Below are 21,815 nucleotides of genomic sequence, written 5' to 3'. Positions count from 1 at the left end.
GGCTGCAATGAACATGCACAACTAATAACTAATATCATCACGCTATAAAGGGTTGGCCTGCGCTGGGTGCGCCCCTCCCCCTATAACTGTTCTGTCTCGCGGAGGAGCTCATTTGTGTGCATCTGTGTGAAATACGCATAGGAAAAAAGAACGACAGAAAGAACGGCTCCCCTCCAGCCGCGACTCGGCTCCCATCGTTCATGTTTATGAGCCGTTCAAAAGAATCGGTTCGTTCGCGAACGTCACAACTCTACTTCACTTGTCTCCGTTGAATCCAATGGGGTCGCTGTGTCCATTTCTTTTACTGTCTATGAGAACGTCCCATCGCTTTTACCGCTTTATGTGCCTTCAGGCTTTCCGTACTTGAGCTGTAAGTCAACTTGACTCCATTGAGGAAACTCCCCCCACCACACACTGTCCTGACACTTGCTCTGCTGGAAAGCTGCTTCGGTGCATGTGTTTTCAAGTCTCATCATGGAAGAGGCGTCTCCTCCTTTACGATGCTTTCGTGAATCACACTCTTTTGAGCTTTTCAGTGATGACGGTTTGCAAACAGTGACCTCAAAAGAACAGGTGAGCTCAACTCTTAGTTGTAGTTAGCTAATTGGCATTAGCGCGAAGCTAACTGTCTATTTACTGTGGTTCTGTGCTTCATCACTTTGCTGAGGGATACAGTAGTGCATACTGAGAATCATGCTGGGTATAATTATTATAATGCCACTGCATACAGCTCATCTAGTACTTAGCTTATTCCTCTTTTTTTTGCATTTCTGTAAATAGTGTAGGTTTTAAAAGGATAGTTCACCATAAATTGAAATTCTTTCAACATTTACTCAACCTCATGTTGTAGACACTAAAAGCAGATGTTAGGGAGAAATGAAAGTGTGTAAATGATGACAGACTTTTCATTTCTGAATGAACGTCTGTAAAAGTTGGAGAATCTGCTCATACTTCACTGGTTTATGACGTGTTGCACTGTAGTGTATGACCTGTATTATTATTATGGGTGGTTGACAGTTAACCATGAGAAGTTATTAAGTGAAAGCCTATGCTATTAAATTGTATATTTAGAAATAATATTTTTTAGCTAGCAAGACATAGAAAACTTAGTTAATTTGTTTCAAAGATATTTGGCACTGTGGAATGTTCATTTTCCTTTATTTTAAAAATAAAGTTTGACTATTATAGTTCTGAATTTTAGAAAAAAATTCACTATTGTGCACTATTACATCATACTATAATATTCAAAATAAATACATAAGCCAGTATTTTGTGGCTTTGTTAGAAACATTGAAAACAACGTCAGCCACCCATATACACAACATATAGGCAGCATCAGCCACAGTGCATCTTTCTGTCTGCATGTCATTTGGCTTGTTGTCACATTTCTCTTTGGTTATCTCACTTCCACATTTTTTTATTTGTTGTTGTTTCCTGTTTTACCATTATATTTAGAGAAAAGTTGAATGCAGTATTCAAGAGGTGTACAGTGTTTACCAGCAAATTCAGACCTCACCACAGTAAGTAAAGTTTAGCCTTCTCTGGACATTAACACAAAGCAGGATCTCCACAATTTTGTTGTTTAAGTTCACTGAGTTTCAGTGTGCTGCATTTGGACATAAATCACTGTTATTCTGTAAAAGTACATATTTTGTTCATGAAAATGTCTTTGGCAGCAAAACCAACATTAGATTGTACTCTGCTTGTGTCTGCTACATATATTTTGAAGGCAGTCTTTTTATTTTGCAGCATCACAGCATATGCAGGAAACTCGAAATAATATACTTCAGAAATATGCCTCTGGTCGGGCTGGGCTATATACTGTACTTAAAATATGATATCTCAGTGTTTTTGCATTCGCTGTGGAATAATTAAAAAGTTGGTTTTCTTCTGTTTCCCGACACAAAAGAAAACATGATTCGGATAGAACAGCTTTTGTTTTTTAAGCACTTTCAAAATGTTTAGTGCTTAGACACAGTTTAAAAAAAAAAGTATACCTACCTAGTGACCACTTATTTTCTTTTTATTCAGTTAACACATAATAATCTAACATTATGTAAAGAGAGTCCAAAAAAATAATAAAAATAATAATAATTTGCTCAGAATTCCAATTTTTTGCATATTTTACACTGTGCAACTGGGATCAATTATGCAAGTGTCACAAGTTTTTAGCTAAGAACAGTCTATCAATGGTTTGTGGTTTAAGAGATACTCAGTGGCATGACATTGTTCCCACTGGCACTAAAAACGTCCCGAATTGAGAACTAGTTTTTGGCTAGTTTTAAGCACTTTTTGGCTAGTTTGCAGGAGGAGTGATATTTGTTGCCCTCTTTAGCACATTAATCTTGTTTTCGACAATACTCGATGCCACAAAATAATGATTATTCAATTATTGTGATAACATTTCTAATATTCAATGTATATATTATATATTTTCTATTATATATTGCCCAGCCCTAGCCCCTGGCACATCTCATTTTCACCTTCTTCCACCACAGCAGAGGTCTGTGCATTTCAGAACTTACTTCTATACTCAGAACACTTGTACCTGTAGATGAAATGAGAAACTCAGCTGTGGTTAAACTGATAACATTAAAAACTGGACTAATGGCTGCTGGAAATGAAGCTTCACAGGAATAAAGTCTGAAAGTTTAATTACAGTTAATTTCAGGCGTGACAGAACAATTAAATTATCCTTCAAAGACTGCACAACAAATTTGTCAACCAAAGCATTAATTCACAGGAAAGGCCATATGTCACTCTGATCAGTTTGTCACAATTGTAATGACTGTGCTTTCTGTGGCCAGCAGCAGTGGTGCTTTCTGTGGCCAGCAGCAGTGGAGAGAGAGAACAGGGGTTAATGCTCTGTTCTCTCAGCTGAGTTCCCCTTAAATTAGACATGCCCTAGCACCTCTGTGGCTCAGGCGTACTGTGTGTGTAGGCTGTTCTGACTCACAGACTCTATCATTTTAACAGTGCCACTTCCTTTGATGGGGATAATTGGAGGATGTCAGCTCAGTTGTTGAACTTACTTTGTACAAATAAGTTGTTGCCTTGTACTAAGCTATTATAAATCTTGATCACATGAGTATATGAATAGAGTGATATTTTCTAGTTCAAAAATTATTTACAGTTTGCAGTAGCTAGATTCTAATAAGCTGATTTACTACACTTTTTCTTTCAGGCCCACTTTACTGAGGGAACAACACTATCATTATCTGAAGAAAGGTTTACGCCATCTCTCTGATGCATATGAGGTAAACAGTGTCTTTTGAAAAAAACTTAAAGCAGTGTTGTTGCAATATCACTGATATACTATTATGGTTTTTGCTAATATTTTGAGTTTGATTCTGTGGTTTTTAATAGTATGTTTTTATTAAGTTTTATATTTTAAATGTAGTTTGAGTTATTTTAGTACTTCATTGGGTGATGGCTGCTGAATCTGCATGTTGTGTGGCTTCAGTGTTTGGATGCCAGCCGGCCTTGGCTCTGCTACTGGATCCTGCATAGTCTGGAGCTGCTAGAGGAGCCTGTGCCAGCAGCAGTTGCCTCAGAGTGAGTAGCAGCCCTTCTCTGCGATTCAGACAGAGTACACGTGGCGTTAGGACCCCTTACCCGGTTACAATCCTGGTCTTAACGTGACCACTACAGATCAAGTCAAAGTCGCATTACATTAGTAGCTGACGCAGATGCATTGTTTCTCCATGCAGACTATGCTTGGATCACTCTATAACTGCCTGTTTGAAGACATGTGGTTATGACTTTAAAACAGACAGAAATAAAAAAATATATATTTTAAATAAAAATTACTGTAACATAGAGGTAAATGTATTAAAAGAGTCCTATTTTTGCTATGATAGTTACTGCATTCTTTAGTGTTTTTAATGCTTTTTCTGAAAGCGATAATTTTGCCAAAATGAATGATCAGGTTTATACCGCATTGATAGCAAATTTGACTATAATAGCAAAGCCAAATTAGAGATTGGAATATATTTAGGGAATCATATTATATAGTTGGAATGATATCTGCATTATTTCAGGTGTTTGCTATAAGAGATACAAAACAATAGAGTTTTTAAATCTATTGATATATGTCAGTAATATTGCATTTCTAATTGAGCATATTAATTTTGCATATTTTTACATTTAGATCATCTTTAATATCATCGAATACTGTTTTTTAAAAAAAAACACTAATAATAAACACTTTTAAAATGAATCTTGAGCAAATCTCAAACTGAATATTCATTTTTTATGCTGTACAATGTAATGTTGTGATGCTTACGTCCATTTGCAGCATGTAAAATTATTACTTTTTTGTTATTTATTTTTAATTTAATTAGACAAGATAATATAGAGTTTCCATATCTGTAATTCGTCTGTTATCAATGAAAACCTGAAAATAAAGCAAAATGTCAGTAATTCAGTTGAATGACAGGAACACAAAAAAGATTGGGGTTGTACTGCTGTGAATTTTAACCACTGATTCTTTGCAGCCTCACCTTTTGAAAGTGAAAATAAAATGAATTTACTTTCACAGTGTAGGTTCTTCTCAACATGATGTTAACCACACGAACAGGCTAAAGTGTTCAGAGCCAGCCAACATAAAACATAGGCGGGCATTGTGCAAATATATGTACAATGTACAAATATATGTACAAATATGTTACCCCATGTAGCCATTTCGGAAGTGGGATTCGATGATGACTCGTTTATGCTGTTCTGAGTTGTTTCTTTCTTTTGGGAGACAATAACTTTATTAAATCATGCACTTTCAGCTTTACAACTTTCCAGATTGTTTATATTCACATACAGCTATTACACACTGCATTAAAAAAGGCAATATTCAAAGTGGCATAATAGGGGCACTTTAAGTTCCTATGACGTTTATATGCCTTTTGTTGTAAATATATCACAATGTTAACTGTTGTCTGCTAGTGTGTGTCAGTTTCTGGCCAGATGTCAGAGTCCGACAGGTGGGTTCGGTGGAGGTCCGAGTCAGCACGCTCATCTGGCTCCCACCTACGCAGCTGTAAATGCCCTTTGCATCCTGGGCACAGAGGAGGCCTACAAAGTCATCAACAGGTTTCACATTGGTTTTGTATTATCTCCTGCTTACCTACAGATGTTGCATTGATAATTGTACCATGGAAACGCATTCTTGTTTTTCCCCCTCCCCCATCAGAGAGAAGCTTCTGGATTTCCTGTACTCTGTGAAGCAGCCAGATGGCTCCTTTGTGATGCATGTGGGTGGGGAGGTGGACGTGAGGTGAGTTCTGTCACCGTTATCTCAGCGGAAACCAATCGGTTCCTACAGGCTTTTAGTCTTACTCTTGTGGTTATTAGCATGCGTAGATGGTGATCATTGTCTGCCTGTTGACTCATGGTTGGTATTGTGTGTCTAATCTGATAGGAGTGCATATTGTGCTGCTTCTGTGGCTTCACTCACCAATATAATTACCCCCACCCTGTTTGATGGGACGCACAATTGGATTCTCAGGTAACTACTTCCAAATTCTATTACGATTCAGTTACATTAAAATTGTCTAGCCAGCATTTCATAGTGGAGCCAATGTAGACACGTAATGAGCTTGTCCAATAAAAAATATTTATTTATTACACTTTAAAGGGCCATTCACTGTGGAAGGATTTTCTAGATTATTTTCTAAAGGAATTGCGAATTGTATTTTCAGTTGCGTTTTCGATATGGATGCATAAATTGTGACATAATCCAAACACAATTGCATATCTTGCATTAACGTTTTCGCTTTGGCAAATGCACAGTGACTACTAAATTTCAAATGGAAAAGCAAAGTCCATTCTCAAAAGTATCAACCATGTCTCACAAGTTATGAAAAAATATTTTATTCAAAATTCAGCGTTTTCATCACTCGATTCTGATGCGATACTTCAAAATGCTCATAAAAGTAGGGTGATGGAAACCCAGCTAGTGACGTGACGTGATGTGTAGCCAAGCATGGTATCCCATGCTCTGAATTGAAGGAGACCTTGGTTACACTGTTTGTTCACATGCATCTATCGGATCGGCAGCTGCTTTTAGCGATTACCTCCATTGATCAAAGCATTCTGCACAATCGTCTGTGAGTGACGTCAGTCACTTTATAAAATATCCTTCCTAATTCACACAGAACATGTTTTGCATTCCACTGATCTGCTTTTCTATGTAAACAAGCTCTAGACAGATGCATTAGACCCTTGTATTCACATCTTTTTGTGCATGACACATCATAAAAATGACTTCTAGTTGAAAGAAGTTCAACTTGTAAAAAACATTTTTTCTCATTCCACTGTTTCACTTTTTAAACAAAAAACCGTGTTCTGTCCCTAAATGAATTACGTCTCACACAGCACACAGAAGGACATAACTCTTTGACCAATGTTGTGCTTTCCTTCGGCGTTTAGCTGTCAGAACTGGGAGGGCGGTTTAGGTGGAGTACCAGGACTTGAAGCACATGGCGGCTATACCTTCTGTGGTACTGCTGCCCTGGTCATACTGGGCAAAGAACATATGCTGGATCTCAAAGCCTTGTTAGTAAGTATCTTGCCTTGTTTACCCTTTGCTACAATTCCACCTTTTACTTAACCTGACTTCCTGTCTATTAGAGTGAATAAACTGAAGTATATGAGATGCATTAAAGGTCAGTTGCGTGTATCCTGAACGTTGGAGGAGAGGTGCCTCATTACACGTTCCTCAGTGACACTAAACTTGCTTGGAAAAATTAACATCAGTGTGTGCTGCAATGTTGTAGATGCTTAGATCAGCAGATCCAGGGTCTTTGCTGATACTTGTAAACCTGTAAAATTGAGGATTTTCTCTCTTTTTCCTTCATTAGCGTTGGGTAACCAGTAGACAAATGCGTTTTGAAGGTGGATTTCAAGGCCGCTGTAACAAGCTGGTGGATGGGTGTTACTCCTTCTGGCAAGCAGGACTATTACCGTTACTCCACAGGGCTCTTTTTAAAGAAGGTAAGCAGTCATCCTAGAAAAACAACACTTTTGCTTTTATAAGAAACATTTAGTGGTAAATCGAGTGATTAAAATACTGCAAGGTTCATAAGGTTACAGTAACCATACATTCATTTACTTTGCCACATTTTTGTCTGTGTTTTTTCTGATGTACTTTTTGTCTTCATTTAAACCCGGCATGGATATAAAACACATGAGGTCCAGTGTCAGATCTAGCAGATTAACCTATGAAGATATGACTGTGTGTGTAGGAGACTCAACACTGAGCGTGAGTAGCTGGATGTTTGAGAGAAAGGCCTTGCAGGAATACATCCTTCTCTGCTGCCAGAATCCTGGTGGAGGCCTTCTGGACAAACCGGGCAAGTGAGTACAGCTCTTCCACTGCACACCCTCTAGTGTTGTCAAAAGACCAGCTACTTCGGTACCAAGTCGGTACTAAAAAAATATAAGTGTTACTGTTACTGGTGGTACAGAGTACCTGGGTCAACCCGGTTCCTGATGCGCTATCCAGAAGGTGCACAGACACGCTTTCTTCATAAAAGCACTTAGATGTGGCGCCATCAAAAGGAGGAAACATACCAAACTAACAAAACACTTTAAAGACAGACACCCAGATCAAATGAAAGAGTTCAAGCAGGTAAGTTTCATTGTGTTTCCCATATACTGATTTAGTTGTGGGGCCCGCCACAATATCAAAACTCACCTCCACAAATAGATTTTCCAAGGCTTTGACTTTGTTGAATAAACATGAGCACTGCATGTGTCAAAGTCGAAACCCAGGTTTTATAGCACTGTATTTCTGAAGGAAATTGACTGTCTTCAGAAAATGATGGATGTCATTTTCATTTCATCTTGCCTGTAATGCCTGAGCAGCGTTTGTGAGCACAGGCTCAGTGCTTATTTTATTTATAGGCCACAGCCGTTACCGGGGAAACTCATATCTTTCCCGCTCTACAAGCGCCTCCTGCTGGCAGAGAATGAATATGCGTATAAATATATGCCACCACAAATAGAATGCGAGGCTGTGGGAAACCACACATTCTGTTAAGAATATTATAAAATATTTTAATTTGAATGTGGATTGAAATGAACGCTGTTATTAAAGTATTTAATCATAAGCATAAGCGCTGCTAGAGCTAATATCATTAGAATGAAGTTTACTATTTAATGCTCCTATTACTTTTATTAAGGTAAAAAAAACCAGGAGGACATGATGTTTACTGTTTTTACACACCAAAGGCTTTTAAATGAATTGTGAATCTAAAATATGTGTGTTAGAGAATGTACAAATGGTTAACATTGTTTGTGTCATATCAGTCAGAAAAGCAGTTCGGGCTTTTTTTAATATTAGCCAACTTAGTTGTTATTCTTGGCTTTAAAATTAAAAGCCCTTTAAAATTAAAAATTAACACAGTTTGGAAACGAAAGTATAGGCAATTTTTTTAAATTAGCATGTTATTGTGTTTTGCTTTGGTACCAAAATTGGTACCAATAACTGTGGATTTTCACTGCTGTTGGTACAGAATACTGAAATATATAATTTTTTTAACTCAAAATTTCTACCAAAAAATTATCTTTAAAGCTTGGCATAGCTTGAAATTGATTTTTTCATGGAATTAAATTGCAAAAAAAAGAAAAGTTTTTATCATGAATATGCATTTTCTAGTTCTTTTCTGCTCTAAAACATTCTATCAGCTAGATAATGCTCTTCTAGAGTTTGTATGGAGCAAAACTTTCTGTAGTGATGTCAAATTTGTGATTTGAATTATTCTTTACAATGAATCACAAACAGGATTTTTAATGATTTGCAAAGATCCTTTTCCAGTAACGAACAAAACCACAAACATCTAGCTGGAAAGGTCATTAAAAAACCATTGACTTCTTGTAGGCCATAACATGTCTTTTTTAACTTTGTGGATCAAATTAAAATAAAACGTGAACTTAAAAATGAGAAAAAATGCAATTGTCTTGGTTTTTTATTGCTTTATTAATCTTACTAAAGACCAAACCAGACTTTCATAATCTATTGTTGGGGTTTGATTCCCCGGGAACACATGATAGCCTGAATGCACTGTAAGTCGCTTTGGATAAAAGCGTCTGCTAAATGCATAAATTTAATTTTAATTTAATTTAAATTTATTGATCATTAATTCCCCACAGGTCTAGAGATTTCTACCACACATGCTATTGTCTGAGTGGACTCTCGATAGCACAGCATTTCGGAAACCTAGACCTCCATAACGAGCTGATCCTCGGTCGGGACGAGAACAGACTGGTGAGAGATACTGAAAATTCAGTTGAGCTCACCCACACTGAGATGAATGTACTAATATAACTTAACGTTTTCATATTTCTTCCACCCAGGCACCAACTCATCCAGTTTACAACATCTGCCCAGAGAAGGTTGCCCAGGCGATTGAACATTTCCACCGGTTGCCTGTTCTAGTTCAGACAGGACCTACGCCAAGTGCAATGGACCAGTCATAGACCTTTCCTCTTTTTCTATTATAAACGTATTTGGGGTTTGAGTTAGCTTGACCTTACGCAGAGGCATCTTCTGTAAATGCTGCATTCAGACGTCCTTTGCTGGTCTGTACAGCATCTACAGATGGAGAAACACTCTGAGGGTCTGATCCACTACAGCTTCAGTGTGGGTTTATGGGTTTTAGCCAGGGAAAACAGTAGAGACTGACTAGGCGAGGTGTTTTCATGCACCAGTCATTGATTGATATTTTACTGCACATACCAGCTTATTTTGGGCTTTGGCAAATGTTTCCCAGAGTGCACGTGGCAGTAGGTTCTGGACAGAAATAAAGACTTGGATGGAAGTTTGTTTTTATTTCCTGGTTGGTGTATTAGGGATGATCTATACTCTCATTAGGGAGTACATTATTTGACTTTAATTTCTGTCATCTCTAATTAATGATTGCTGTTTGAAGGGTACGACTGAAACGATTATGGTAACTGCCAATATAGTCTGGTTATTACTCAGCCCATGAGTACATTGTTTACATTTTGTAATATTTGGGTGCAATTTAAAAAAATATTATCTGTGCTGTTCAGTGAGCTTTTTAACTGTATTCAACAATTAAATCAGCATGCTTTTAATCTTACTATGTTCGTATGAAGTATCAAGACAGAATAGCATTTTATCAGAGCATAGTAAAGGAACAGTTCATCCTCAAATGAAAGTTCTGTCATTATTTACTCACTCTCATGTCATTCCAAACATGGATAAATGTGGACAAATTGCAGTTTTCAGAACAAACAAAAAAAAAAAAAAAAATCAACATTCAGGTAATCCATACAATTTGTCCACGTTTATTCCAAAGGTTTGGGTGCATCTCCCGGTGTGTATGTATGAATGTGCTAAGTATAAATGAAATCTGAGAACTATGATGGAGGGGAACTAATTCGATGGATGTTTTACTTGTTGCTCACACAAAGCTTCACATATATGGTTTAGAAAGCTTGGATTAAGGCAAAAATATTTTTTTTCTTTAGTTTTTGAGTTTCGCACTGAAGCTTAGCATTAAAAAAAACTCTAGCAAAGTCATACAGGTTTGAAACATGAGAGCGAGTAAATGATCAAATTAAATGTAATAAAATATTAGTGTAGTATAAAACTGCAGCCGTTTTTTTTTCTTTGCGATGGCATAAATGTATTTAAAATAAGACAAAAGCATTAAAATAATTTTTATTCACCCCTTAACTATTTTTTTTTCTTTTGAAGAGCCAGGGTTTCCACTATCTGATATATTATTTTGAAAGTGTGATTTTTTTTAGACCTGAAAAGGGTTATGTATAAAAATGGAGATCATAGATTAGTTTACATGAATATGCAATGCTATAGTTATGCCAAGATCAAAAATATTAAATATCCTTAATCAGTAAATCCCAAACATCTTAAAGTTATAGGGACTTTTTGTTGTGGACAACTGGGACTTTGGAGTCAAACATATATAGAGAACCAAAGGAACCACTCAGTATATGTAAAGGATAAAATAGTTTATTTATCTTCTCATTGTAAAGGTAGGCCTCATCTGCTGGCAGTATGTACAACATACCAGTAATTTCCATGGATGGAATCAGACCTACTCAGTTTACTAATGTACTAAGTGGAAAACATGGTAAAAGATACACACACGCACTCTTATATAGTCAAAATGCAACTTTTGCAGTGTGCAGCGGTTTCCAATGAACATTTACCTTTAAAAGTCACGACATGAACCTACTCTTTCAATATTGACTAGCTTTGTGGGGGGAACATCATTCGTAACATTTATATTCCCAAGTGAAATACATGAAAAACATGTTTGGGAGGCTCAGGTGACAGATGCAAAATATAAGTTTAATCACGTTTTACTTTAACCCCCCCCCCCTTTTTTTTTTTTTACAAAATTTATTTTTCCCCAACCTGTAAACTTTACTACATCAGGCTAAAACAACAAATACAACACAAGCTCATCAGCCTTCCAATAAAGCATTTTTTTTTCTTTTTTAAATAAGGGATTTTATCGCTCACTCATCCCATAGGTCTAACAAGGGGTACATTGATAGATGCTTTTAAAACATTACTTTATGGAAATGTAACAAATATTTAGAAAGGCAAACCACCCGGGACAATTCGGCTAAGGGTAAGTTCTAAGCAGGCTTGGAGTTATTCAACAAAATAAAATTAAAAAAGGATACTTTTAGCAGTGCTAGGAGCTGTACGCCTCATTCACCCCTTTGGATTTCCATCTGGAGGGATTGAAGACAAGGGTACAAAATAAAAACAAACATACAAAGCATAAAGTCCTTAAGTTGCAAAGCTGCCTCATTTTGGGTTTAAATCATTGTTTGTTGTTGCGTGTGCCAAGACACAAGATGGACGAACAGAGTCGGAGAGGGAGGGAGAGTAATAACAAGTTGTGTTTTCCGTGAGTGTTCTTCCCGTAGCAGGTGTCCCTCTCTCGTAAACCTGGCGGAGGTTTCTTCAGGTGTGGAATCGAGGGTTGACATTCACTGAAAGAGATAGATCAAGGTGGTTTGGGGCGACTGAGGTACACAAAAAAACAACAAGAAACAGGCCATTGCTGTGACTCTCCCTCCCCTCAGAGGAGAACTTTGTGGTGCGGGCCGAGGATCCGCTGTTTAGCTGTCCTCTCCGCGATGCTTCTTCCGGGAACGCTGTTCCTCCGGCTCAGACTCCGAGCTTGAGTCGGAACCACCGTCGAAGGCCGATACAGCGCTGCCCTTGGGGTTGGTGTACAGGCTGCTGTCTGAAGAGGAATAGTTGGCCTGCAGCTGCGTGGTCCCATTGACTTTTTCCAGTGCCCGTACTGAAGATTAAAAACAAAGGACGAAACATTCTTCATTTCTTTTTTGCCTAAAATCATATGTTGTATGAGGCATTACTACAGCCAAATTAGAATTCTGCACAGAAACCTACAGGACCAGATGACAAAAGCGAGAAGTAATGCAGCGTCACCCACCTTGTTGCTCCAGCAAAGCGTTCTGTCTCTTCAGGTCATCGATGTCCTGCTGGTGTGTGTGGTTTTTCCGTCGCATGTACTGGATGTACTCTGTGGCCTTGTCTAAGATTTGAGCTCGGGATGCCTGTTTGATAGATTGCTGTCAGCAACAAATTAAAAACTAGAATTTGACGCAAGGAATGCAGTTACATTGCACACATTTGAACCCCAAACAACCCCAATAAAAACCCAAATAGCTTAAAAACCTCCTATTTAGATAGCTACACATTTGGAAAATTCTGATCGATACTGATAAGCCAAATTTTTTTTGTTATATGAGCAAATAGTGTTGTAAAAAGACCCGGTACTTCGGTACCAAGTCGGTACTAAAAAAAATTTTATGTGACCGTACCAGGTTTCTTTAAAGAGTAACTAAACCCCTAAACCAACCTTTTTTAGTTAATGATCTATTAGAATGGGGCTTTATTAGTGCTGTTCATTGATTCGAGTAACTTTTTTGACATTTGAGTATAAAGTGTTTTAATTCTACAATATATGGTGTAAAAACGTCTGAGTGCTGCCCTCTTTAGGTTGAACGGTGGCTACTGCAGTTGATTTTTCCTATTGGATGTTGCGGTGGCAAGTGACGTAAGCAGTGGCAGGTGACATAAGCAGTTTCCAGCTCACCACGCCCCTTGGTACGAGCTACCAGGCCCTTGGCAGTATAAAACCATCAAAATCACTGTAGTGAGTCAGGAGCTGGAATTGCAAGTATTGGTAACGACCAGGATAGACCATTATAGCATCTATTTAGCATAGCAATTATATAGTTATTTAGATCTTCAAGTTAGTGTAGATTTATCTGTATTTAGTACAGTGGTCAGGATGGTACGGAGGTGTGTTGCTAGTTGCGACAGCACTGCTGGACTGCATAGTTTACCTAGCCTGGTTAAAACCAGACCCTTTTTAGTTGAAACTTATTCTGTAGAGAGAATTGAAATTCGCCGGAAGTAGTCTGGGTTTTCCCAGGCTATAGTTTACCAGCAGACTTTAAAATTAGGTGCCAGTGGTTGCATGCACTTGGCCTGTAAGACCGCAAGTTCCCGCCTAGAGCTCGAGTGTGCAAACTGCATTTTACACGGGATTGCTTCTCCAACGCAATGGAGGTGGAAATGGGCTTCTCCACACAGCTCGCGCTGAAAAGCGACGCGGTGCGGGAGTTAAGACCGCATTTTGAGCCAGCGGCTCGAATTGATATGAGCAGACACCTCGACACCCTCCACTTCAGGTGAAAGTGGGGGAGAAAAGTCCTCTACTTCAAATGATCGCTCTGTTGCAAAGCTATTTGCGTCACTACAGTCACTCTCCATTTTAGCGACTCTGACAGCAGCTGTCAATCAATCCGTCACTGCGGGTCTCAGGATCACGCCGCACTCGCTCAGCCTCGCCCTAGGTTCGTCCCCTCTATCTCCGCTGTGATCTGCCCACTTTTCAGCGTTTTTCAAATATTGTCAGTGGGTGGAGTCAGGCTCTGAGCAGGGGTTTAGTTACACTTTAAGTACCGGTAGTGCCGAGGTCCCGTTCAAACCCGGTTCAGCGCTATGATTTCCGCGAAGCAGAAAACGAGGACGGAATCTCAAAATCCAGTCATGAAAATGAAACTTACATTTTAATATGGACAGTCATGGAATTTGTCAAAGTTAGCATAAATTCAAATCTCCAAAATGGAACAGTATCTGTAAATGTTAAGCCACAAAAGTTGTTTGAAATATGAATCCGTGTTCTGCGCGTCTCTGTGTAAATTAATGAATGGCAGAGACGTGCTGGTTTTTTTACTACATAGACTGAAGCGCATGACGCTTGCATTAATTTCAGCATCTGAGCTTCAGAGTTCTCTCTCCATCAAGCGATCTGAACTTTTCAGTTCATCTCAATGGACGCACAGCGCACCTGTATTTGATGCTCTGTAAACTCTTTGTGAAGGCGCACGACTCAACGACGCTTTACTGATAGCGCTGTTTCTCACACATGCAAAGAGAGAGAGAGCGAGAGTCTTACCACGCTGAATCGACACGCTGTAAACTATGTAAACTATTCTTTGTTGTCTTCTCCTGTCAAAATAATGGAGTTCATATAGAATTATTCATATTTATTTTCGAACAAGCAGAAGACATACCGGAGCTAATGCGCAAATGGCAATTTCATTGGCTGGCACTGATCTCTTACCGTCCCTGTTTTGATTTCAGCAAATAATTTTGACCGAACGCAGACAACGTGATTAATATTCATGAACCCAGCAGCTCATCAATTCATAGTGCATTGTATATACATTGGTATGATAGTAGAATTAGTAGTAGTACTGTCTTTTAATAATAATTAATATGATCTATTACTATTTTTTTACAGAAACCCTCAATGACCAAAAATATCTTAAGCATCACCACCAGTCTTAAGTTCAGTTAAAATGACAAATATGCATTCATTAGGCCTAAAAGTTAATTTTTACATAAAGGCATTGTGCTAGAAATATTACTATTATTTAGTAAAATGTATGTGATACTGCTACTACGGTTGAAAAAAATTATAATACTTTATTTTTTAAAGAAATAAATCACAATATTTCTTCCATGTTTTAATTTTAATAGCAAATCCCCTTTATTTACCAAAAATAAAATGTGTTTACATTTCATAAATTAAAAGACAAATTAAATTTGGGTGAAACTTGTTTACTGTTTTTCATAATTATATAACTTGTAGAAAAACTTTAAACACAGTTGTAAATAAGTATAAAGAATGGCATTGGTTTTATTTTTAGTGCTAAAAAGTTATTTTTATTTTTAATTAGCATATTTTTGTGTTTTGCTTTGGTACCGAAATTGGTACCGAGAACCGTGGATTTTCACTGGTATCGGTACCGAATACTGAAATTTTGGTACCGTGACAACACTATGAGCAAATATCCAATAAATGGCTGAAGACTGATTGAAACACGTTCAAATACTCAAAAAATTCAGCATCACAACATTACAATTTACAGTACCGTATTTTCCCCACTATAAGGCGCACTTAAAAGCCTTTAATTTTCTAAAAAAAATGACAGTGCGCCTTATATATGGATCAAGGCGCTCTGTCAAAATGTTGACATTCCCTTTAGCACAGCTCCATCTAGTGGATGCATAACGCAAACCCAGTCAAATGTTTGACTGCAGTATCTTCTATTCCAGTGGTTCTCAACCTTTTTTCTAGAGTTGTTCCGATTCCGATACTAGTATAGGAAATATCACCGATACCACAACAAATTCTGGCATCGGCGAGTACATGAACCCATATACCGATCCGATACCATTTTCTTAGTTATGACCGCTAGCTTTGCCTAACCGCTGCACGGTTCTTCTTCGCTGCTCAGAATGCATTGCAAACACAGGAAGTTGAAATAAATAAATAATTCTACTCCCCATAAATAAAACACCTGATGCTGTCGGGAGCTGAACAATTTTTTGAAATTCGGCTCGATGTAGTAACAGCACAATGAAGTTGCGATTGTAAAGCCGGTCTCCGATGGCGATTTTTACGTCACGCCTACCTAGCGGTCCATAGCGGACTCGCGGACATGGAAAGTTTAACAGAGGCTTTAAGATGCAGTCTGTAAGACGCGCATGGGAGCATGACTTGACGCGCGACATTGCAGAAAATGTGCGTTCACAAATGTAGCCTATGTTAATCCAAATATGGAAAGCACTTTCGAATTTAATAATATGAGGTTCTCTCCAGAGATGTTTTGCCACATTTCTTCAATTAAGGATGATTGCTGCATAGTATATGGTGTTTCTATTTGCCTGAACTTCTTTAAGTGAGTTGCGGGGCAAACCAAAAATCCATACTGCGACTATTCTATTTTGTATGAGTTCATTCGCTGGCATTCTCCACATTTCTTTGTTTCTCCCTTAAAAACAAATTTGTCATTTCTGATGCTCAATTTTACAGAACTAATAGCTGTTAGAGCTGTAATCGGGCCTTTAAAGTTAGGCCCGACAGGACCCGAGCCCGACAAGTACATTTTGATTGACAGCTTTGTAAAAGCCCGAACCCGTTTACAGCCCGACATTATTCAAATGTGCGCACACACACAGCTCTTTTGCCTTTTGTCAAGAATGAGTCATTTATACATGTTTGAACAATTTATTGATAACTAACGTAGACTAAGCCACTTGAAAGTTGGAATAAAGAAATAAGTCCTCTGTAACATCTTAACATCTCAGCACTCTAAATAAACAGGCTCATTTAGCCTATAAATAAACCAACGCATCAATAAAAACGAGTTTTTTTTAACAAATTAAATTAAATTAAGATACATTTTAAATTAAGATGGGTATGATATGGGTAAGATAAAGGCTCTGCCGGACTTGCTTCGCCACTAGCAGCTAACATTTAATAAAAGAATAATGGCAACATTAGCGTAAATACTCTGTCCACATTATGCATTTAAGACTCAGTGAATATTTAGTTATCATTTGAAAAACCTTTACTCACAGAGATTAGGCTAAGCCTACATGTTTTTGTGGAGGAAAATGATTGAATCCACTGTAGATGTCTTCAGCGCGTTTCTGAGCTCACTGATGGTGCGTCATTATTCTCTTATTATCCTCATTATAAACATGGTCAAAACTTTTCCACAGTTCAGACTTCGCTTTAGTTGCTGGTGCAACCAAAACGTAATCGCCAGAGGCAAGCCTCCATTACACCTACTCAGCATGCATTTTCGCATCTTTCTCGCGCTAATCGAAATACACCAAATGACCGCTCGTTTACCTTGCAAACCGGAGCGCGAGCTTGGCCCGAGCCCGCGTAAGATGATATAAATTAAGCCCGAACCCGTCGGATCCTATCGGGTCCCGTCGGGTTCGGGCAAAGATCTTCAGCTCTAATAGCTGTTGATGACTATTTGAATTGAATTCTGCCAAAGTTCGTGCTTGTATGTGTTCGTAATGTTATGTGAGAAAGTCTGCTCATGTCTGAAAATAATTTATGAAAAACTAAATTTCACATAAAATCATTAGGTTATAGCTCATATTTCTTTAGTGGCCTAATATTTTTTTAATGTACAAAATAAAATTAATTGTAAAACAAAGTTTTTGTTTTTTTTTGTGTTCAGCATATGGTGAATTCGTGGCGGGCCGCATGCGCCCCGCGGGTTTGAGAACCACTGGTCTATTCTATGCGCCTTATAATCCGGTGCGCTCTATATATGAAAACAATTCTAAAATAGGCCATTCATTGAAGGTGCACCTTATAGTGCGAAAAATACGGTATAAAAATACACATTCATTCTAATAACTGCATTATTAAATTCTTAATCATGCTATCAAAGATTACTAAGTGAGTGTTAGATGGTGGCAAAAAGCCAAATTAATTTAAAAATAACACTGAACTAAAATCAATTGTTTTAAATGCTACAAGTGTATTTAGGCATCATGAAATTATAATGTACAGTATGAGAAACATTCATTTTGAGATTAGCTAAATACATTTAATGGTTTTTACCTTTGCCGTCATCAAACACTAAGTTGATATAAATGTAAAAACAGAGCAAAAATATCTAATACTAAGCGATACCAATAAATACATAAACTTACATCAGCCAATAACCAATATGGTACCACAATATTGTGCATCCCTAGTCATATGGCTAGAAAAATAGCTCTATCATAAAGGTCAAAAATGATTTCCATTACATTCTTGAAAGTTCTATTTCAAGTATGAAACACTAGAGGAAGGAGAAACCGGGCCACATTTCCCTTTGTAATGGCTTCCAGGCATCACGCCTATCCTGGGATCTCATCACTCTGCTCCTAATTCTCATTACGCTTTTCATTCACACCTCCACACAGAAATCCCATGCTAATCTCCTCATGATAACATTTTAAGTCATCACATTCAGTGTAACAGCTGACATTTCATTAATAAAAAGCACACTAAACAAAACATCCTTTATGCCTACTTGAGTTCCTCATGGTTTCACTAGTGACATTCACTAACCTTTTCCCCTTGCAAGGCGGGAACGGAATCCCGAAGGCTGTGAAAGCTGTCTTTGATGTGGTCCCTACGTTTGCGCTCCAGCGCATTGTGATGTGCCCGTTTGTCTGCCTGCAATGAGAGAACCACAGTGGCGTCAGCGTCTTCGCTGGTCATGGTGCCATTGGCTAATAGTGTTAGTTATAAGGAAACACTTATAGTTTGACTAGCAAACCATGTAGTAATACAGACCTTCAAATCTCAAAAACTAGATTCTATTTTTGTGATCATGACAATTGAGTGTTGTAATAGAAAAGTTGCATATGGTCTTTTTTTTGCAGCTTATTCTTGTGGACGGTTTGTTTTTTTTACTATTTTTTATTTAATTTTTAATTTAAGACACACTAATATGTGATGTATCTGCTCTTATAGGACAAAGACTGCAACTGTACTATCCCTCAGACAACATGGCCATTGGAGTCCAATGTCACTGGGGTTGGCCAACACACTGTTATTACAAAAGCACAGCTGTAAAACCGGTTTCGATTCCAGTGACTCATTAACAAGTGCCCTTTTTGCATTCCTTGGAAAAAGAAGCAAAAACGAAAGCAGTTATCCGAATGCTGAAGTGCCACCGGGCAGCACAAAGACATTCCAGTGTCAATGCTGCACCTGAAGAGCTACATGTGGCCATAGTGTTACTGGCAGATCCAGTCCGTCTGTCTAATGTCTAAAAGATTAAGCTGTACATTACCAATGTCAGGATTGAATTACATGCACGTGAAGTGGCCAAGTGCTCAACATGACAAGGGCTATTCTGCACTCAAGTATAGTGAAAACTATGCATGTGGTTTCACCACAATTCTATCATAAAAAAGCACAACGTCTCCACTAAATTAAAGGTATAAAGGGCTGCAACTTACATAAAAGAAAGCAAAATGATAAGCACTACTGCAGAGGAAAGCTTTCTCGGAATATAGTCTACAATCTGCCCTCTTGTTGTTCTATGATCATAACTTCCTGATAAGAAAAAGTATTTCCTTCCAGCACAAAAAGAAGGGGGAGATAAACAGGACCTAGTGTCTCCAGTCTAGCCAATGAAAACTCAAGGCTAGTAAAAACAAGCCTGCTTTGTGATGAGTGCTATTTTAAACATCTTGCTATGTACTAGAACTGACACACCTTTCACACTGACCAGTCACTACTTAAAGTGATAGCTCACTCAAAAATAAAGCTTTTGACATCATTTACTGACCCTCGAGTCATTCCATATCTGAAGGACTTTCAAATGTGGAACACAAAAAATGTGTTTAATTTGTACAATGAAATTCAGTGAGGACCAATGTCCCTTTGGATTGCATTAACCTCCATCGAATGGATAAAAGCACTAGAAACATTCTTCAACATATCTTTTTGTTTGAAAGCCATACAGGTTTGAAACGGATTCATGTTTGTTAGCATTACTCGTTAAGCAACAGGTTCATGCACTTGTTCAGGGCCCTGGTTTATCGTGATGGATAATGGTATAAACAAAAGCATTACGCTTTAATAAAAGGACAATCACAAATGTATAGTAATGTAATATGAAACCCTAAGGAATCAACTGCCTTAAAACATCACTGTCTCTGCCCGGCCTAGAAATTTTACAGTATATTTAAAGTTAATTTAAAAAATTCAATTGCATTTTCATGTCGTTTCAGATCTGTATGACTTTAATACAGAAAATAGAACATTTGATACAGAACATTAGGAATGGATAGATCTTCATTGCATCTTTTCTCATTTTTTGCATTTCACACACACACAAAAAAAATACAAATAAAATTTTGTTAGAACAACATGTAAATAATGATAATTGTTTTGGAGATATTTCATATTTACATGTAATAATGAATCTTATTAGTTCATATACATTCTACATATGTATTAATGTATGTGTGCATATATATATATATATATATATATATATATATATATATATATGTGTGTGTGTGTGTGTGTGTGTGTGTGCGCGAGTTGTTAATTTTATTTTTCCCTCTTTTCTATCACGGTTTTGTCTGTTCATTAATCCTTTGGTAATGCAAAACAAATTGCAAAAAAAAATGACTGAAAATTAGAAAGGGGGATGTTCCATACATCCAGATTTAATGTTGCTTATTTATTCATACACCGTCTAATGTAACAAAAACAACATCTCATTTGGGTGAAATGCAAACATTACGAGGGATCACTCTGTCGACGTATTGACATTGTTCAACTAATGCGCAATTACCTCGCAGTTTAGATGCGGCTCGCGCCCGTCCCTCCCTCCTGCAGCAAGTGCCCTGCTGTCGAGCACTGAGCTCCCTGAACCCACTCAAAACGAGCAGACCGTGTGCTTCCCTGCTCTTCCTCATTCAATTCTCATTCTACCCTATTTTTGGCTTGATTCTATCTTGTTTTGTCGTCCACCGATGCAAATTAGTCACGGCCGTTCAGTACCTACCCGGAAATAAATGGTAGCTAATCTCAAAAAGAGATGCAATTTTCGACATTAAACGCTAAACTGGATTAATCGCTCCGCAATTACGCATCACGGAGTGAAATCTCGGTGATTCTTCCTGTATATAAAAAAAAAACTGAAAAGTACAAATGTAGCTACAGCTGTAAGAGAGATGCTTAACGTTAACTGGCTATTGATGGATGCATTGCACTGTTTTAGAACACAGAATCGCAAATGTAAATATACGGAGACGAGTATAAACTCGACCCCCGTGTGTAATTGCTCATCTGGCTTGATATTCTCATTTAACTGGCTGGAAAATGATTTTAAACGCCAGGATGGCTAACAAGCTAACAGGCTAGCCTCGTATTGAGACTCAAGTATCGAAAATACAAGAGGTTTCGTTCTCATACATGAAAAGTACAAACACTAATAACTATACTTACATCACTGTCCACCTCAATATCATCGTTGTCGCTCATTCTTCGGCGAAGATAGACAAATCTACACTAAATGTTGTTTTGAAAACAACATGAAATGGGGCCCAAATCAAATGAACAAGCAATAGAGATACACTGCTTAAACGAAACGAGATCAACGGACTCTCCACACGTGACTTGCCTATACACGGACATTTACCGTGGCGCGTCACGCCTGTGATTACGGCGCAAGGCATTGTGGGATTTGTTGTTTTTTAGGACGAAGTGGTTGGAAGATGTACCAGCGAATCTATTATGTACAACTACAACACCCAGGCAGCAGTTCTGAGTTGCGTCTCTACTTCAAGTCGAAGGAAAGCTCTTTTAATGAGACTGCTTCATGGTAATTGTAGTTTATTTTTTTGTCTTGCTATAAGCAAGACACGTGGAAAGTGCTCA

At 37.9% G+C, this 21,815-nt stretch overlaps 2 protein-coding genes across 3 annotated transcripts; one reads left to right on the top strand and one right to left on the bottom strand.

Moving 5' to 3' along the window:
* The first annotated feature begins 342 nt into the window (after nt 1-342).
* LOC132092413 (protein farnesyltransferase subunit beta-like) lies at nt 343-9,815 on the top strand. The gene is made up of 12 exons (XM_059498637.1): nt 343-573; nt 1,456-1,520; nt 3,185-3,257; nt 3,464-3,555; nt 4,939-5,085; nt 5,186-5,269; nt 5,414-5,500; nt 6,424-6,553; nt 6,855-6,987; nt 7,239-7,350; nt 9,148-9,262; nt 9,352-9,815. Exons 1-12 carry the CDS (start codon nt 475-477, stop codon nt 9,472-9,474), a joined length of 1,260 nt encoding a protein of 419 aa, XP_059354620.1. The 5' UTR covers nt 343-474; the 3' UTR covers nt 9,475-9,815.
* Nucleotides 9,816-10,980: 1,165 nt separating this feature from the next.
* LOC132092412 (protein max-like) lies at nt 10,981-21,562 on the bottom strand. 2 transcript variants are annotated; one of them, XM_059498635.1, is made up of 4 exons: nt 21,384-21,562; nt 18,480-18,587; nt 12,465-12,603; nt 10,981-12,311 (listed from the first exon to the last, which is right to left on the bottom strand). In XM_059498635.1, the coding sequence occupies exons 1-4, from the start codon at nt 21,417-21,419 to the stop codon at nt 12,124-12,126; spliced, it is 471 nt and encodes a 156-aa protein (XP_059354618.1). In that variant the 5' UTR covers nt 21,420-21,562; the 3' UTR covers nt 10,981-12,123. The 2 variants fall into 2 exon arrangements, with proteins under 2 accessions (XP_059354618.1, XP_059354619.1); XM_059498636.1 differs by having other exon boundaries at nt 12,465-12,588.
* Nucleotides 21,563-21,815: the final 253 nt, after the last annotated feature.

The sequence above is a fragment of the Carassius carassius genome, chromosome 18, assembly GCF_963082965.1.
Source record: "Carassius carassius chromosome 18, fCarCar2.1, whole genome shotgun sequence".
Taxonomy (NCBI): domain Eukaryota; kingdom Metazoa; phylum Chordata; class Actinopteri; order Cypriniformes; family Cyprinidae; genus Carassius; species Carassius carassius.
Note: the sequence above shows the minus strand (reverse complement) of the source record. Positions and strands in the feature narration are given on the sequence as shown.

Coding starts and splice junctions, on each gene's coding strand:
- LOC132092412 (XM_059498635.1), bottom strand. CDS start 21,419: ATGAGCGACAACGATGATATTGAGGTGGACAGTGAT. Junction 18,588..21,383: donor ATATTGAGGTGGACAGTGAT/GTAAGTATAGTT, acceptor CTCTCATTGCAG/GCAGACAAACGGGCACATCA. Junction 12,604..18,479: donor CCGCCTTGCAAGGGGAAAAG/GTTAGTGAATGT, acceptor TGTTGCTGACAG/CAATCTATCAAACAGGCATC.
- LOC132092413 (XM_059498637.1), top strand. CDS start 475: ATGGAAGAGGCGTCTCCTCCTTTACGATGCTTTCGTGAATCACACTCT. Junction 5,086..5,185: donor GCCTACAAAGTCATCAACAG/GTTTCACATTGG, acceptor CTCCCCCATCAG/AGAGAAGCTTCTGGATTTCC. Junction 6,988..7,238: donor CAGGGCTCTTTTTAAAGAAG/GTAAGCAGTCAT, acceptor CTGTGTGTGTAG/GAGACTCAACACTGAGCGTG.